Below are 18,304 nucleotides of genomic sequence, written 5' to 3'. Positions count from 1 at the left end.
TTTGAAGATTAACAATGGCTAACACTGAGCAGTGCTGGTTTTCTAACACTGGAATATTTCTAACATTTGAAGCAGGGATGTGTTGGTGGTCACACGGAACTTTTTTGATACATTTCACTGCGTGTTGTACTTGTATAACTATGCATGTGACAAAAAAGAAAAAAAAATCTTGAATCTAATTGTTCACTCATGCTATGTTACTTGTCGTGCCAAATTAGACAGAACATGTTTCCACTGTGTTGGGATTATGCGCGAAGTGTAGTGGCTTTGTTGAAAAATTAGTATCGTTACATTCAGTTTAAGGGCTACAACAGAAAATTATATATTTGTATATTTGTATCGGACGTGACGTGCTCGGGAAACTGACACCGGGACCCAAACACTATCCAAACACTGGAGCTACTGGCAGCAGCAGCAGCAGCCACCGGCAGCTAACCCTAAAACTTTGAAATGATATCATGTATTTATTATTGGCCTACATAAGTAGGAAATGCCACATTATATACACAAAGTCATAGAAATCACCACTCCAATTGGTCATCATGATTTTAATGTTTTCTTTTTCCATAACAATGAAATACACAAATATGACAAATATGACACGTCAATATATTATTAGTGTTGTCACATCACATCCTGTAAGCATCGTCTGCCTGTGTCTTTTCTCTGGAAATGAAATTTTTCAGCAAATATAGGCAATCCATCAACATGGCTGGAGAGTTGGTAGTTATATACAGTCTGTATAAGTGTGGTTAATCCAATTAACAATTGTGAGGAGATGGCAGTTATTGTGAATTTACAGTGGATTTAAGAAAGTCAGTGACTCAGGTGTGTCGATTGGTTTGTCATCTGTTGTTAAGTCTGGAGGAGAGGTAGAAATCTTTTGTTTTAAATCTAAGTTAAGAAGATTCATGTTTTAAAACTTTTTGTGAGAAATGCAAGAATTACATCTACTTTCTTATGTATTACTAAATGAAGACATCAGGCTTGGATTGCAGTGGTGAGATGAGCGGATATCGAATTCTCTGCCATCCCCAGTTTTTTGTTGGTTTGCTCGCAGCATTTTCTTTCCAGTGAGTTCTAAATAAATTCATATCACTCTTAAAAGGCTTTTAGTGTTATTTTGAATGCGCTGAGGTCATAGATAATGAGATAAAACATGTGTGATGCTGCAGAACCACGTCATGTTGACGGAGTAGCTTATTATTTGGCATTATTGCAGGCAAACCAGCATATGAAATGGATGTAACAAATCCAGACTGGGCTCCAGCGCTGCACATGGGGCACGACGACATACCTATGTCAGACTCGGACTGCCACGCAAGGCTGCAACGCACAGCTGGCATCAATCGTGAACCACAAAATGAAACACTAATGGTTATTTAGAGCAGCACTTTGTTTGGAGAAGTATTTGCCAACAAGTTCAGGAAGGCACACTTTTTGGAAGAAGACTTGTGCTTGCTTTAAACGCGGTTCCCAGAAATCCACATCAGGGAGGATGCGTTTCACAGCAAGGTCTCTTTGGCTAAGTTCACACTGCAGGTCTTAATGCTCAATTCTGATTTTTTGATCAAATCCAATTTTTTTGTCTGCTTGTTCACACTACAAATAAAATGTGACAGCAAACGCGCTCTAGTGTGAACCCTCAAAGCGGCCCGCATGCGCAAAAGAAGACGTCACACACAACGTGGTCTGACCCAGAGCAAACAGCATTGTTTGACTAATGGCCCTTAATATAAAGACTTCGGACTTTATGTTTCCCAATTTTTGCTTTAAGTTATTTTGTTATTTACATAATAATGATCCTTGTTGCTGTTTTAGAGAGGAGCGGTGCTTCAAAGGATATTTGAGATTTTTGTCAGAATCTGCAGATTATAAAGTACAAATAAAATGTTCACGTTTCTCCAATGTTGTCTTCCCAACATTTTCACTGACATCTACACTGGAGGACCAGGAAGCGTTCGTCTTCTCTGGCGCTGATAATTGCCGTCTGTCTTGTGTCAGTGACGTAAAAGACGGATTTAATGTGACCTGACCGTTCAAACAGCAGTCACTTTCTAAAACATCGCATATGTATCGGATTCAGTACCACATACAAAAGTGACCTAGGTCGGATTTGAAAATATCGGATTTGTGCCGTTCACACTGTCATACCATGATCGGATATGGGTCAGATAGGGTCAAAAAAATCGGATTTGATGCGCTTTCGCCTGCAGTGTGAACGTAGCCTTTGTGTCTATACGAATAAAAATCGCAGTGATTGGCAATTGGTGATTGGTAACAAAGATTTGTGTTTATGCCTGACAGTAGTATGCGTGCGCCCGCTTTAACTGAAGATAGTTTCATTGGAACTACACCAAAAATCTCAGGATTTAATTCTTTGCCTCTCCAGTTGTTTTCTAAACAGAGGTTGAAGTTAAGTATACACACACAGAAACATAAACAACATGTATATTATGCGAATAATGCCACAGTGTAGTGGCTCCTACTTATTATGTTCTAATCTCTTAACAGGGATTAATTAGCTGATTTTCTAATTAGGGATTAGAAAATCAGCATGTTTATATGTTTAAACATGCTGATTTTCTAACACTGGAATATTTCTAACATTTTGAGTTATTTTCCAGTGTTAGAAAACCAGCACTGCTCAGTGTTAGCCATTGTTAACCTTCAAAACTGACTAGGTTACTTTTAAACATATAACACTGTCAAAAGTGTTAATTTAACACTCAACAGTGTTGTATTTAACACTCAGAGGTGTGGACCCATATAGACACTCTCCAGTGTTAAATTAACACTGGAGATTTTGCTGTGATAGTGTCACATTGAAAAGTGTATTTTAAATGTGTTTTTTTTGTGCATTTTAATACCAGCACTTATGATTAATATTGTGTGAATTTTCTGTCGCCTTTGGGGTTCATCAACTTCATCCCTTTTTTTCATTGATTATTCAAGGTCAGGGGGGCTGGAGTCTGTCAGGTGGCGTGGTGTAGTGCACCCTCGACGGGTCTGTCGCAGGGCTAACACAGAGAAACAGACGCACGCTTTATATGTCTTTATATTTGTTTTAAGTCTTGAGTCAACTTTTCTCAAAATATGCTAAAAGACTTCCACAGAAATCAGTCTAAGATATGGTAGAGATGAAATATTTTGTGACACACATTCAACCTAATGCTACCTGTTCAAGTGTGAAAGAAGGAGTTAGAGTTACTGAGACATTTTAAGCTATTAGAAGTTTATTGTGGGTAAATACAAATAAATGTAACACACCCCAAGCAAGAGGGCGGCTGACAGATTATGTCTGGTTCTGAAAAAAACAGATAAATCATGAGATGGACGACAGGTAGTGTGTTTCCTCTCTCGCTGCTGCCAGATCTCTATTTAAACACATTCATGTGTTCACAACAGGTTGCAAAAACTTCTTAACATCTCTGTCTCACATTCCCAAAGCCCAAAATCAGAATAAACTAAAATAGTATAGTAATAGTATAAGCAAAAATCTAAACAGTCATCTCTGTTGTTTGTTACTAAGAGCTATAAATCACACTTTTTTCACACATCGTTTGATAAAGCAAACATTCCAGTACTGTACCATATACTAATGACGTATCTGTGTAGTGGAAATCTCCACATCAACATTGCAGAGCGATCAGAATTATTATAGGTTATTACACTAACTTTAGACAATAACAGTGACAACATATCAAACTGTCTCTGCGAACACATTAACTCAAATATACAGGAGCCGTGGTGTACTTTTGTTACAAGAGGGTGCCTTAAGTTTAGAAAACAACAAAGCTAACAGCTACTCTAGGATGTGGCGAGCTAAGCTAGCTCCCACTCTCGATCGTAACACATTTCAATGAGCAAAACAGACGAATACAGATCCCAGCAAAACAAACTGCTGGTCAGGTTTTACCCTTATTTGGCATGTAAATTATGTGGACCACATGTGTGGCCTTATTACTTACTAACCTGAAAAAAACAGATAAATCATGAGATGGACGACAGGTAGTGTGTTTCCTCTCTCGCTTCTGCCAGATCTGAAGACGAGCAGTAGACCATCTCACTGGGCGGAAGTGCCCCCTTGTGGCGTAACTAGGGATCACACCACATGTTGGATCTCCAACAAAAATCACAAGATTAAGGCCCTTCCTTAACCAAACTAAACCTAAAAGCTTATACAATATACAAAAATTAAATCACATAATGTGACAACACATTACAGTGTGTCACATAAACAAAAAAAAAAAGGTTTTAATTAGAATGGAGCCAGGAAGTGAGGTGATGAGGTGTGACACATTATGTTTCCACACCAGCAGGAAGCTGTCGTATCTGTGACAGAGGCGTGACTTAACACTGTTCAGCTGCCATTGAGCCAGTCAGTACATCAGCAGCCACGCATCATGGAAGTCGCTGCACTTTGTGCTGTTGTTGGTGAGTACTGTATTTATACCTGTGTACTGTCTGAAATCCACTTCACTCACTAAATAATGAGATTGATTTGTGCTCCATGCTGTTGATAACATTCCAGTAACTTCCGTTTTTTGCTCAGCCTGTAATGAGGAAGTGGTTTCTTATAAGGTTGCTTATCATGTCCTAAACCAACAGTTTCTGCTGTGGTATCGATTAATGTTGTTTACTAGAGCTGCAGGAGTCAGGTGCTGCAGGTTTACTTGAAAACAAATCTATGTTTATATCTCTGAACTGTTTCTAACAGTAATGAAACACATATTTCAGCCAGAAGCTTGAATTACTTTGATTGGTTTTCTGAAATCATCCTATGACTAAATGGCTGGTTGATGGCAAAAGAAAAATCTCAGCTTTCCACCTTTTTTTTCTTTTGTGCAGCTTCTCTGAGAATTGTTCCCGACAGATTACAGTTCTTCCAGTATGAGTCTGTCTCCATTAGCTGCGGGGGGCAGGAAAACTCTTCTGAGTGGAGAGTTAAGAGGAACACGTCCTTATACACAAATACCACATGTCCCTCATCCTCAAATGGAATAGATGAATCTCACTGCGACATCAGTGACATTTATCCAGCAGACAGTGGAGTTTACTGGTGTGAGTCTGCAGCAGGACAGTGCTCCAATGCTGTCAACATCACTGTGGCAGGTGGGTTTAAACAAATAAGGTTCAGATTTTCTTTCTTTTTTTTAATGCAATACACAACAGTTACTCATCATTCAACCCTAAACACAAAAAATGTAATATAACTAGTGAGACATCTGTTGCAAATCTTAATTGCCCTTTTTTGCCCTTTTTTCAGTAGCAACCACAGAAACATTGGGGAACACAAAGTTTAATTTGCTATTTTTTCTTTTTAGTTAATCTAATCAAATTTCATAAATTTACTAAGTACTCCTTCTCTGCCTGGTTTTGTCTGACAGTTTGTTAATGTCCTTCCTAAGAAATTCATCTCAAGCCTCCTTTTTTTCTTGGTAACAGTGTCGACACGCCCAGTACAGTTAAAGACTTCTTCGATCCTAAGGACATAAATGCTTGCATACTACAGACATCCACATTGGATTTTAGCCTCCTAACAAGTTTTTGCCCACATTATCAAAAATTATTCTCATCATGAACTCCTCAAAAGGTCTGGTAAACAAACTGATTTTTATATAGCACCTTTCTCCTCTCCTGGAGCTCTCAAATGGCTTTATATAACATGCCTCATTCACCCTTAAATGCTTTCTATCTGAAATTCATCACATTCCAACTTGGGGTTACTATCTTTCCCAAGGATATTTGGTACTAATTTTAATGCTGCAGCAAAACTGTGAGCAACACTTGTTGGTGTAATTGGGGAGAATTTAGAGAACCCTTGCTCTTTGTTTCAAAACTGATTGAACTAATAGAGTAGACTCCAATATGCTGATTTACTCATTTTGTTCTCTGACATCTGTGTCATTCAGTTGGTTCTGTGATCCTGGAAAGTCCTGTCCATCCTGTGGTGGAGGGAGACACTGTAACTCTGCACTGTAGATACAATGCAGGCTCATCCTCCAATTTCACTGCTACATTCTATAAAAATGATGATCTCATTGGGAGCAGCTCTACAGGAAACCTGACCATCCAAAGGGTTTCCAAATCAGATGAAGGACTCTACAAGTGTAACATCTCTGGAGTTGGACAATCACCAGACAGCCTGCTGACTGTCAGTCTCGGGGGTGAGGGGGCATAATTTTTTTTCCCTCTTTACTTATATTGGGACGTTATTTTTTATGTAACTTCAACTTTACTCTGAACAGCTCTGACAAAAGCAATGCTCTCTGGTTGCTCTGGAATATGCCATTTATGTGTAGTTGTATTTTATGTGGATAAAATATGTGAGGCAGTCATGGGAGCTGTTTTTGTTTCGTGTTCCCAATAAAGTTTTTGGCTATTAAAAAAGCATCCTCCACTTTGTTCATTGCATGATTTACTGTAAATGAGAGACACGTGAATATAAAGTGAGTAAAGTAAGCCTTGTTTTTTCCCCACTGCTGATAACCTGGAGTGTTTTTGCTTTAAAGCAGTGGCCCGTGAGCTGGCTCACTCTGGCCTGACACACATTCTCCTTCCTGTGGTATGCATCTACCTCTCAATGGTTTCAGTAATGCTGCTCAGTCTCTGGAAAACCCACAAAGGTCAGCACATGGAAAAATAGAACTGCCCTGTAAATGAAGAAACAATTTTACTTTCTTTTTTTTTTTTTTTTTTTAGCTTTTAAAGAAGTTAATGAAATAATGTTTTGTATAGTAATGTTTCAAATGTTTGTCACAGTTTCAGTGCCCATGTTTAGCATACAAAAGGTTCAAAACTAACTTTAAACACAGCTGTGCTTTCAGTTTACTTCATCATATCCACCTTAAAAAAATCTCAGGATTTCAGGATTGTAATGCTCTCTGATTTGTTTTTTTTTTGCTGCAGGTAAAATCAACCCTTCAGTTGTGCTCTACACTGAAGTCACCACCAAACTAAACTACAACAGAAAAGGTAAACACACTGACACACATCTCAGTATTAATGATGGAAACAATTAATCAGTAGGTTCATTTTTGCAAATTTCTCACATTTTGAATGTAAATCAAAAGAAACTTTGTGGAATTTGTGTCACAAAATAATGATTTCATTAGAAAACAGCACACTCTAGTGTTTCGTTTATTATTAAATAAATAAAAATAAAATGGAGAGTGGTACAATTTTGAAACGTCTTGGTGCATACTCAGTCATCCAGGTAAGTAAATCTCCAAAAGTTGATTCTTTTCATCTTGACGTAGCGTTTTGTGGGAGAAACGTTTCGTCACTCATCCAAGTGACTTCTTCAGTCTCAGCTGACTGCAGGTTTCCCCAAATCTTATAAACAGTACATTTGCATAATGACTGAAACCAGCTCACTGAAGGAACAATGGGCTGGGAGGTTAGTTCCTTAATCTTGATTATGCAAATTCTCATGACCACTGATCAATGGCCATGAGTACCATTCACAGAGAATGGGGAACGGCTGCAATCACAGCATTGTAAGATGGTGACAGATGTACCCTTAGGCCCCCTCCTCGATTCAGAGATGGTCTTTCCCTTTTCACGTAAATGGCTTCCTTGACTCTGCGCTCAAACCAGCGTTCCTCCCTGTCCAAGATGTGTACATCTTCATCATTTATAAATATAAAGAGTGTCCACTGGCCTGTAGGTGTAAATAGACTGCAGAGTCCTGGCCTGACGAGGTAGCTCTTCTGTGTTGTGCCATCAGCTTCGCCAGAGGTTGTTTGGTTTCCCCGATGTATAAATCCTGGCAATCCTCCTAGCACTTAACAGCATACACCAAGCCTATTCAAATGGCGGCCCGCGGGCCAAATGCGGCCCAGAAGCAACCTGCGAGTGGCCCTGCCTGTGGTCCTGGCAGAAACACAGAGAAAACGCAAAAAATTAGTTAATTTAAAAAAAAATTAAAAATTCCTACAGCGTTGTGTAGACTGTGAATGCAACACTCCTAGTAGCCTAGCAATATTTAACCCACAATGCACCGTGATGTAAACATATTAAACAATCATCGTAATATATGATGCAACAACAGCATGTCTTTCTCACTCCAAAAGCGTAAAATTGACAATGAAAACTGTCGGTTTAACCCTGCCTGGACTGACAAATACTTATTCATTTTACCGAGTTTAATAATCTTACAACCGGAGTTGTACTACCATGGTGAGGGTCCTGTACAGCCCAAGAGAGAGCTGCAGCAGCTTCCCTTCTTGTTTGCTTCTTGGCGAAGAAGAAAAGGCCTTTCACAGATTCTGAAACAGCGAAATATTGCATGCTGGCCGTGGTGGATGCGGTGAAAAGTGATGAAAAATTAAAGTAAGTGTGACATCTGCTGTTAAAAACGTACCCCTGTAGGACAGTTCAAATATTCGTAGAGTTGAAGTTCTGGCGTCAGACGAGTTTGAAATGCTGTTAGATGACCTGAAGAAAACTGATGTAATGTCTATAGCAGGAGGTCACAGACAGAACTGATAATGCACAGTTGTGCGTATATGTCCGTTTTTTGGATGGGAAATTGCTCGGCTTACTACCGTTAGAGGGACACACAGCTGGCGAAATAATGTTTGAGAAGATTTCAGCTCTTTTTGAGGAAAATGGTCTGGATATGAAGTGTGTCTGTATACTTGTGACGGATGGGGCTCCATCCATGGCAGGAAAAGTGAGTGGTCAGCGAAATATTTATTTTAATTTGAAAGGGAATTATCAAAATGTTTTTTGTTACTATTATTATTATTATTATTGTTATCGTTATCGTTATTGTTATTATTTCAAATGTGCAAAAAATAGTTTAGTTATAGCTCCCTTTTTTTTAAATGGACCTTTTGGTGTGCATTTGTGAGAGGTCACCAGATTTATAGGGGAATAGGAATAAAAAAAATACTTGTTTTTCAATACAGTTGTGTGGGTTTGAAATTGATCATGATCTGCTGCTTACTGGCTTCAAAAAAAATATCTGGCCCAGATAAATTCCTCGGTTTGAAAATCTGGCTCAACTAACTTCGTAGTTGAATAGCCAAGGCATACACTATGTTATTCTGTTTGTGTCGGGGGACCCGATCCTTGGGGTGGACCAGTTTTTGTTGGAGCGTGTTTTGGGGTTTAAAAGCCACAGAGACCCAGTGTTTTGAAAAAATGCATCATACAGGATCACTACAGGTTTTCGCTTGGGCAGCGGTTGTCCTTCTCTCCTGGATCAGCTGGAGCTTTCTTTTGGTGCCTTCCCAGCTTTGACAAAAGTCCAGCTGGGATAACCACATTTACTCAGGGACTTTTTGATGTGCTGTTCTTCTGCTTCCCCGGTCGATCTCTCACCTTCTCAACAAAATCCAGGGTGTTCTGGATGTGGTGTTCAGAGCTGCCTACCAGCGAGTTGAGGATCGAAGCCAGAAACTTGGAGATGTTATAGGTCTTCGGTAAACCATACAGACTTGGTGTAGATTCCCCTGGGTATAGCCTGTGGTATGATGTCCAGTCAATAGAATTGTCTTGTTCTAACTGATTCAGACAATCTATCACCCTCTTCCTGTAGCCACTTCCTGGGTCTCGTTTCAGGGGCTCATAAGTATTTTCATCACTGAGCAGTGATAAAATTTTCTCATGATAGTCTATCTAGTATTTGGGGGTTGTTCTTGATAAGGCTCTGTCCTTTGAGTCTCATCTTGCTGCTACAGTGAAAAAGGTTCAACAAAGACTACACCTTTTAAGGAGGTTGAGAGGTTTTAATGTTTCATCTGAAATGATGACTCTTTTTTATAAAAGTTTTATTGAATCTGTTTTAACCTTCTGTATCATTTCTTGGTATGGTATATGTCCTTGAATAATAAGACCAGACTTAGCAACCTGGTTAAAGTGGCTGGTCAGATTTCAGGGAGGTCTCAGGTCCAGCTTGTGGACTTTTATAACAGGAGGAAGGCAACCTCTGTCTTGTTGTGTTCAGATCATCCTCTCTTTAATGATTTTTAACTGCTTCCATCAGGTCGTCGTTATAAAGTACCTGCAGTGAAGACAAAGAGACGTAGATTGTCTTTTATACCTACTGCTATTATCATGGTTAATAACACTAAACCATATGTGTTGTTGCCATTGCACACTTTTGTTGATGATAAAAGTTTGTTATTTTTCTCTGGGTTTATTTTTGGGGGTGTATGTGTTGTGTTTGTTTGTGTTATATATATATATATATATATATATATATATATATATATATATATGGGTATACTGCAAATCTATTTCCCAATGGGGACAATAAAGTTACCATTGACCATTCTGGTTTAGCAAAACTGTGCACCTACCCTTGTCTGCCGGAAGGGTGATAATGTTGTTGTCATTACTAAGTGATGCGAGTGCCTTCTTCTTCTCCATGGTGATGCTGATTGTTGAGACAGGCTGAAACTTTCATCCATAGTTGCTCTGCTTCCACTTCAGCAATATTGTTGTTTCGAATTGCTGTTTCTGTGGCTGTGATCAGTTCCACTTGCTGGATTTGTCTCGGCGTGACAGGAAAATTAAACCCTTTAGCAAGGATGTTTTTCTCTGTTTGGGTGAGCTGTCTGTCAGACAAATTCTTCGCCCACTTGTCCACATCCTCAGTGTCACATTCTTCTCTCTTCTGGCTGCTGAGGACACTCTTTATAGACACTGTTTATAAGATTGGGGAAACCTGCAGCCAGCTGGGGCTGAAGAAGTCACTTGGATGAGTGACGAAATGTTTCTCCCGCTGAAAACACTACTTCCAGATGAACAGTATCAACTTTTGGAGATACAATTTTTAAAACATCAGAAGAATTAAGCCTGCATACATGAAGTCTCACAGTGTGTGTAGACTGTGAGACTTCATGTAGGTGGTATATAAACGTGTAAGTGTAAGGTGTGGTTCACGTTTTTCATGAATTATGTTCTTTGTTTTTCAGGGGAACCACTGAGGAAGAGATCCTCTTTATTCTCTTCTGAGGCTCCAAAGACTCGTCTGTAAATAAATGTCTCACCATGAGCTGACTCACAAAGCCTGCAAAGACTTTTAAAATGTGTTTTTAAGAAAAACATCACTGAAATACAAATTACATAAATAAAACAATAAAAATTAAATACATTTTTATTGTGTTAGTTACTCTTTGTACAACTGAAAAAATGGGAAATGAAATTTTCTGGGTCCATTAACTCTAAAAATTAAACAGACCCCTCATAATTTAGCCTCTTATCAATTTTGGGTTAGCTCTCATATCAAATATGTCCACAAATGATTCATATGCCTAAAAACATGGATCCATCCTAAATTTTGCCTTTACACATGATTTACTGATAACAGCAATGGTTTTGGATCAAAATACTCTCTTCAGTGTTCAACATGCTTCCACTACAGACTTCTTTTCGTATACTTTTATACATGTTGTAGCTTGTTTTTTATATACAGTTCATTTAACTGGAGTCCAGATGCAGAATTTGAGTTCCCATTTAAAATATACCAAGAGGTTATTTCAGGTGTTTTTGTCTTCAGTGAGTATTACAGTTTTACACAGTAAATCAGCCAATGAGATGACACTAAAGACAAAATAGGGGCTTGTTTTTGTTTTGTTAAATTGTCCTTTTTTGTATAAGCTTCTTTGTAGTAACATCTTCAGTACAAAATCTTCCCCACAAGATAATATCTTTGTGACACCCTGCCTAACGTCTCTTGAGAGACAGGAATGAATATTATGTACACACACACACACGTGCAATCCTGACAATTCTGTTTTACATACCCATATGGAAAATAAAAACGTATAAAAAGACTTGCATCAGCTTTAGCTTGCTTCATATAGTGAATCATATAAGGCTTATATGATATGATTTACTCATGAAAGTGGAAACTTTCATATACTGTTTAAGTAAGTATCCAAAGTATCCAAAACATTCAAGTTCCATTTATATAATTTTTCAAGGGATCTTATATCTGTTTTCACTCTTGTATGCTTTTCATACAAGTTTTACACAAGACAGATACAAACCTTTATAGATATATATATATATATATATATATATATATATATATATATATATATATATATATATATATATATATATATATATATATATATCTTTTCCATATGGGTATCTTTATGTTTTTCAGAGGCTGTTTTTTCTCACTTATGAGAATGGCAGTTGGTCACTATAAACATAAATATATAAATGATTATGGCGATTGGTTGCCAATTAGTTACTAGGAGCTGGGTCATGACAATATGTAACCAAAATCTATCTTTCAGCTCTAAATGAATGATAACAATAAATCTCAGTGAAAAACAGGATCATTTTGGGGTGGGAGGACGTGCCAGGATCGTGACATTTTGAACAGTATTAATGCACAAGTCTTTACATCTTAATTGTTACACATTTAATGCGATACACACAGAGGGTTAGGCTTTTGTACTTGTTTAGGTGAAGGTGGTTGATTTGAAGTAAATAAGGTGGAGCCACAACCCCTGACTGTGAGATGTGATGCTTTACGTATCCACACCAGCAGGAAGCTGTGGCCTCTGTGACAGAGGTGTGACTTAACCTTCTCAGGCCACCATTGAGCCAGTGAGTATATCAGCAGCCAAGTATCATGGAGGTCATCACACTTTGTGCTATTGTTGGTGAGTACTGTATTTATATGTGAGTGCCGTCTGAAATCCACTTTAGCGGCTGGCTAATGTGTTTAATTTGTGCTCCATAAAGACAATAACATTCAAATAACATCAAAATTTAGTCCGGGCTGTGATGAGGAAGTGGTTTCTTTTACAGTTCACTTCCACATCTGCTCTCACAACTGGAGGCAATGTGACACGATTTAGCAGAAGTAGCAAATATTTGAATTTTGATGTTAAAAGTTTACTAGTTTTTATTAATTTTTTTCTGGTGTGTGTTGAGAAAATATTCAACTTTAGTTTAAGGATGTTTAAAGTCTTAAAGGCTAAATTAGACCAACTTTATTCATTGTAGCAACTTTTGATTTAACCCTTTAAAACCGGTTAGAGATGGCACGCTCTGTTTTGCGTAACTATTTTTAGATCGCGGTAGCACTGCAACCACGTAAGCTAGCGCAATAATTTTTTTTGCATATGAAACCGGAGGAGTTGTACTTACATCTTATGCCATCAGCTTGTCCTAGGTCATGGTTTCCTTCCACATAAAGCTTTGCAAAAACTGCATAAAAAGCGCTTGCAGGAACAAAAACATAATATTCCAGAAACACGCTTTGCTGGTCCGATCAGCTGTTCAAAACACTTCCTACGTTGGAATAGACGTCAGCGCGAACTTTTGCATTTCCGCCATTACCTGCCCAAAACTGGAAGTGACGTCATTGTCGTGGAAATGTAGTTTGTTTACCATCAAGGCCTCATGAGCCTATACTGGTGGTTTTAAAAGTTATGTTTGACTTCATGACTTTCTGTGTCGTTTCTGGGATGCTTAGGACTCATATTGCACTGCTGGAAATAGTTTATTTTGATGCATATGCTGCTTTTTTGCAAATTTGCACTACAATATTTATTTTCGTTTTTCCTGCAGTATATAAAAATTGGTGTATTTCAAAAATAAAACTATGAAGACACTCAAAATAAATTTCCTGTGGTGGGAAACTATTTTGTGCAACTTTTTTGTATTTACAGTTTTGAGGGATAAGCCTATTGAATTTCTCTAACTAGAAATATATGTTAAAAAAGCAAAAAACATTTTCAATTTTTTTGTAGTTTATTGCACTTTTTTGCAATTTATGTAATTACTATGCACTTGATGCAGACACAATATTAAAACCTGGGCTATAATGGTTGTATTGATGTATAGCAACTTGAAATGCTCCCAAAAATGGCACCACAGCATGTAAAAATATAATATAAGCTCTGGTGGACTTGGTTCTATGGTAGGTCTTAAAGGGTTAATGTATGGTTTAGGCACTTTATTTTCAACTTCATAAACATGGACAATAGTATGAAAATACTCATAAATTTTCATTCCTGCAAAGTATGCCTTTGTGTCAGTCAATAAGAATGTTTCCACTAATAACCTAAATATATTTGTGCATTTAATTAAAAATCTGAGCTTTCCATCATTTATCTGTTTTGTGCAGCTTCTCTAAGAATCATTCCCAACAAATCCCAGTTCTTCCAGTATGAGTCTGTCTCCATGAGCTGTGGGCAGCAGGACAACTCCTCAGTGTGGCGTATTAAGAGGAACACATCCTTATACATAAACACAACATGTCCCTCATCCTCAAATGGAATAGATGAATCTCACTGCAACATCAGTGACCTTTACCCAGCAGACACTGGAGTTTACTGGTGTGAGTCTGCAGCAGGCGAGTGCTTCGATGCTGTCACCATCACAGTAACAGGTAGGTTTCCACTAAGATATGTTTCATTCTTCTGTTAACAATGGACTTAAAATGTGAATCTAATTGTCAGGTCATGTGTTTCAAATTCTTTCTTTTTTAAAAATATTTTGCATTCCTGTTCTAAGGACTCTAAATGAATGATGATGAAAAACAAACTCATGTGAAAATGGCAAGCTGATAAAAGCAGTTCAGTTGTGATTTAGGGCTTCAAGAAATGCAGTTGTGGAATATACTGCAAACTGTCTGTGGTAGGGAGGTATTCATCTAGAAGAAACTTTACAAGCAAAGTTACATAAACTTACATAAACCTTGCTTGCTGTTACGTATAACAGAAACAAAAAATACTTCCAGCTCCTGAGCACCTCCATGTCCATTTGCTTACAGTCTGCTTGAAGACATAACTCTCCCACCCTCTGCCCAGCTCAGTAGTCTTAAATAACGCTATGTTTGCATTTGTGCCGTCCTCCTGCTTTCCCGGTGACACTGCTGACATACCCGGTCCAATAATTAATATTAACCTGACAGAGTGCACATGCATGTTTGAGTATAATGTATGTCTTAATGTACTTTCTCATCACTTAATTAACTTAGATTTTTTTATACCAGCATGGATTCTTGATTTTGTAAATTTATAGCGTGACAAGAAGAAGAAGTTTTGCTCTTTGTTGGTTTGTTTGTTTGTTTCAATTAAAATAGCCAGAACTGAGTAGACTCCAGTATCACGTTGACCTTTTGCATATTTGTGTTTCAGCTGGTTCTGTGATCCTGGAGAGTCCCGTTCATCCTGTGATGGAGGGAGATACTGTAATTCTGAACTGTAAATACATGGCCACTCTCTATGATAATGTCATAAGTGAATTTTACAAAAATGAGCTTCTTATTGGGCGCAGCTCAACAGGAAACATGACTATCTACAGAGTCTCTAAATGTGATGAGGGACTCTACAAGTGCAACATCTCTGGAGCAGGAGAATCACCTGACAGCTGGATGACTGTCAGAGGTAAGACTATTATTATTATTATTATTATTATTACTTCGTTTAACTGTAGAGTGAATTTTATTAGGAACAAATGTATACTGGCTTACGCCTACTGAATCTAAGCTGCTTTAAATTGATCAAACTGCTCCTGGCAGTGTGATGATATCAGGATGGTCGTATTTTGAAAGTTTTGTTGATGACTATGTGAATCGCATTTAACAACGTAACTGTTGGCTTACAAAGATAAATTCATCTAATCTTTTACTTAAAAGTGCTATTTTAAGTCAAAAAATGTATCCTGACAAGTACCAGTACAGACTTTGCTGGTACTTGATGGTGTAATAAAAGTAAAAGTTTGATTGTGAAGCGGTCCACTCCCTGCTGCCAATGTTCACCATCTTAGATACAGAGAGGAAGTAGGAGTAAGATGATTATGCTCATGCAAGTTATCCAGTTTCATCACCTGTCATTACATATGTTCTGGCATTGTGCAGTAATGGTTATGCATGTTAATTTGTCAAAACAGCAGAATTCCTCGACATCTTCAGAAAGTGTGACGTCTCACACATTGAAGGAGCGTTGTGGTTAAGCTTAGACTTCACAGCCTTCTCCAGTGACAACAGTGAAATCCTCTAAACTGGATGTGTCATGCATGTGCAGCTGACAGATTTAAGGAGGTGAAATAGTGCAATGACGTCAGGGGACTTTTTTTTCTGTTCCTGATAAATTGGTTGGCAAATCGAAGGATCCTCAGTTCTGTTCTGCCCTAAATCACTGATGATGAAAATAAAGAATAATAAAGAGCCATGTACACAGTGGACATAGTTGCTTCCATCATCATGCTAACCTGTGGTTTTTGTGCTTTGAAGCAGGACATCTTGAACTGCGTCATCCTGGCCTGACACACTTTCGGTTTCCTGTGGCTTGCATCTTCCTCTTATTGTTCTCAGCTGTTCTGCTCAGCGTCAGCAGCAAAGGTATGCATGCAGAAGAAATTACTATCTTGTGAGGTATGAAGAGTAACAATCAGAAGACTGTTACAGTTTCACTCCGCTAAAATACTGTAAATGAAACAAATAAACATGTGTCCAACTTTTATCATTTAAATGCTCTGCAACACTTTGCTTGTTTATTTTTTTTTGCTGCAGGTAAAATTGACCCTGTGGTCGTGCCGTACACTGAAGTCATCTACACACAAAAGTGCAGGAGAAAAGGTTAACACACATATACAGAGACCTTGTTATTAATCTAAATAATAATAATAATAATAATCATAATAATGGCACCAATTCAAATTTAAACATTGAGTCCCACAATCCAGAAATGACTCATATGAGTGAAATGCCCCCGACATGTTGGTGCTAAGCACGCTCATTTCCTGTCTGGTCATTTGCATCTTTACTTTTTTCTTTTTTTTGTTAGGTCGACGACTGAGGAAGAGGTCCTTGTTGTTATCATCTAAGGCTGCATACAGATGCGTTTGCACACACACGTCGTGCACTGTGCTGACATATAAAGCTGACAGCTGATGAAGAGATAACGGTGATATGTTTAAGCACTTTAACCCACTTTGTGGTCCACACTGCACCTGCAAAGAAATATACATATTAAAAAGAAAGAACGAAATAAAGAAATACACTAGAACTGTAAATCCCCACTGGCCTCTTTTTAAGTAAACCCATTTAAGAAATAAATAAATAAAAATAATAATATATATATATTTTTGATAATGGTGGTCATGAATGAACTCTATGTGTTGCATTTTAGTTTGTGTACTAAACGTGTTTTTTTTCCTTGAGTGCATAAGTGCAGAAAATTGACTGCCCCCTGTTAACTTTAAGATAAGATCACTTCTGATTCTGCCTTCACACAAAATGTAATGACACACACTGCATGCTCACAACATGTTTCATGTAGAGAATTTGTACACTATTTATACATTTATATCTACTTCTATACCGTTTTGTACAGCCACCCTCATCTGATCTAAAAATGCATTGGAGTTTGTTAACCTGTATTTCAGCTGCATTTATAAAACTATATTTTTCTTCTTTTTAACAAAGAAAAATGGAATACAAAAAAGTACATTATATTTGTCAGCATTTAAATGCTTTCATATACATTCTTTTTTAAACCTTAGTTAAACCTTTAACTTCTCCTGCTGTCATAGTCACGACAGTATTGCCGTCATTGTCGATTATTATAAATGCATAGTTAGAACTGACTTACACATTTGGCAAGTTGCTACAGCGATCAACCATATAATGCAAATACATTAAATCACTAAAAACCATGAAATCATTATAGTTATGAACTTTTCTGTTTGTGAACATAAACTGGGAATAGACCCTGTGCACGAGAAAATGCTAACTTCCTGGTTTGAGACCGGATGTAGGGTTGTACATTTCCGGTAGCTTTACTTTGTGGTCAATCGCTACCGGATATACTCCAAAATCATGTCCAAAACTCGAAAACGGAAAGATCGCGTTAAGTTACAAAGAGCAGAAGGTGGGAACACTCACCACTGTTGTGTCATAAAACAATCTAATGATCAACTTTGACGTTTAAAGAGTTTAGATTTAGTTACTGTTAATATCAAAAATATAATGCGGTCCTTTAAGATTTTAGCATAAGACTGTGAGTGTAATGGATCTAAAACTGTTTAAATCTTCAGAGCCCTCTACAGCCTGGTAACATGGAAACCTTTAAAACATCAGCAGAACGTTTCAGTAATGTAGTGTAATTTGTTTTTTTCATTTAATAATAGAGTCCATATTATATCAACAGCTACATTCACCCTGGAGAGAAACTATTGAGTGAGACCATGAGAACTAAGCTGGGTCTCTGGGTCCAGAGGTTTGGAGAAACTTCTTCCCTTTCTTTCATCACAGCTGTCCTGTGCCATAAGTTCTGTTGACCCACTGTAAGAGGCATCATTTAAGAAACACCAG

At 37.8% G+C, this 18,304-nt stretch overlaps 2 protein-coding genes across 3 annotated transcripts; both read left to right on the top strand.

Annotated features, from left to right (window-relative positions):
• The first annotated feature begins 4,382 nt into the window (after positions 1–4,382).
• LOC113013441 (low affinity immunoglobulin gamma Fc region receptor II-a-like) lies at positions 4,383–11,056 on the top strand. Of its 2 annotated transcripts, none has more exons than XM_026154349.1 (6): positions 4,383–4,437; positions 4,852–5,115; positions 5,916–6,170; positions 6,519–6,629; positions 6,913–6,978; positions 10,932–11,056. In XM_026154349.1, exons 1-6 carry the CDS (start codon positions 4,407–4,409, stop codon positions 10,991–10,993), a joined length of 789 nt encoding a protein of 262 aa, XP_026010134.1. In that variant the 5' UTR covers positions 4,383–4,406; the 3' UTR covers positions 10,994–11,056. The 2 variants fall into 2 exon arrangements, with proteins under 2 accessions (XP_026010134.1, XP_026010125.1); XM_026154340.1 differs by having other exon boundaries at positions 6,516–6,629.
• A 1,551-nt stretch (positions 11,057–12,607) lies between these two features.
• LOC113013435 (uncharacterized) lies at positions 12,608–18,170 on the top strand. The gene is made up of 7 exons (XM_026154327.1): positions 12,608–12,638; positions 14,111–14,374; positions 15,126–15,374; positions 16,223–16,330; positions 16,502–16,567; positions 16,776–16,895; positions 18,141–18,170. Exons 1-6 carry the CDS (start codon positions 12,608–12,610, stop codon positions 16,880–16,882), a joined length of 825 nt encoding a protein of 274 aa, XP_026010112.1. The 3' UTR covers positions 16,883–16,895; positions 18,141–18,170.
• The last annotated feature ends 134 nt before the right edge of the window (positions 18,171–18,304 follow it).

Source organism: Astatotilapia calliptera, chromosome 3 (genome assembly GCF_900246225.1).
Source record: "Astatotilapia calliptera chromosome 3, fAstCal1.2, whole genome shotgun sequence".
Lineage (NCBI taxonomy): Eukaryota > Metazoa > Chordata > Actinopteri > Cichliformes > Cichlidae > Astatotilapia > Astatotilapia calliptera.
Note: the sequence above shows the minus strand (reverse complement) of the source record. Positions and strands in the feature narration are given on the sequence as shown.

Coding starts and splice junctions, on each gene's coding strand:
- LOC113013441 (XM_026154340.1), top strand. CDS start 4,407: ATGGAAGTCGCTGCACTTTGTGCTGTTGTTG. Junction 5,116..5,915: donor TGTCAACATCACTGTGGCAG/GTGGGTTTAAAC, acceptor TGTGTCATTCAG/TTGGTTCTGTGATCCTGGAA. Junction 6,171..6,515: donor GCTGACTGTCAGTCTCGGGG/GTGAGGGGGCAT, acceptor TTTGCTTTAAAG/CAGTGGCCCGTGAGCTGGCT.
- LOC113013435 (XM_026154327.1), top strand. CDS start 12,608: ATGGAGGTCATCACACTTTGTGCTATTGTTG. Junction 14,375..15,125: donor TGTCACCATCACAGTAACAG/GTAGGTTTCCAC, acceptor TTTGTGTTTCAG/CTGGTTCTGTGATCCTGGAG. Junction 16,331..16,501: donor GCTCAGCGTCAGCAGCAAAG/GTATGCATGCAG, acceptor TTTTTGCTGCAG/GTAAAATTGACCCTGTGGTC.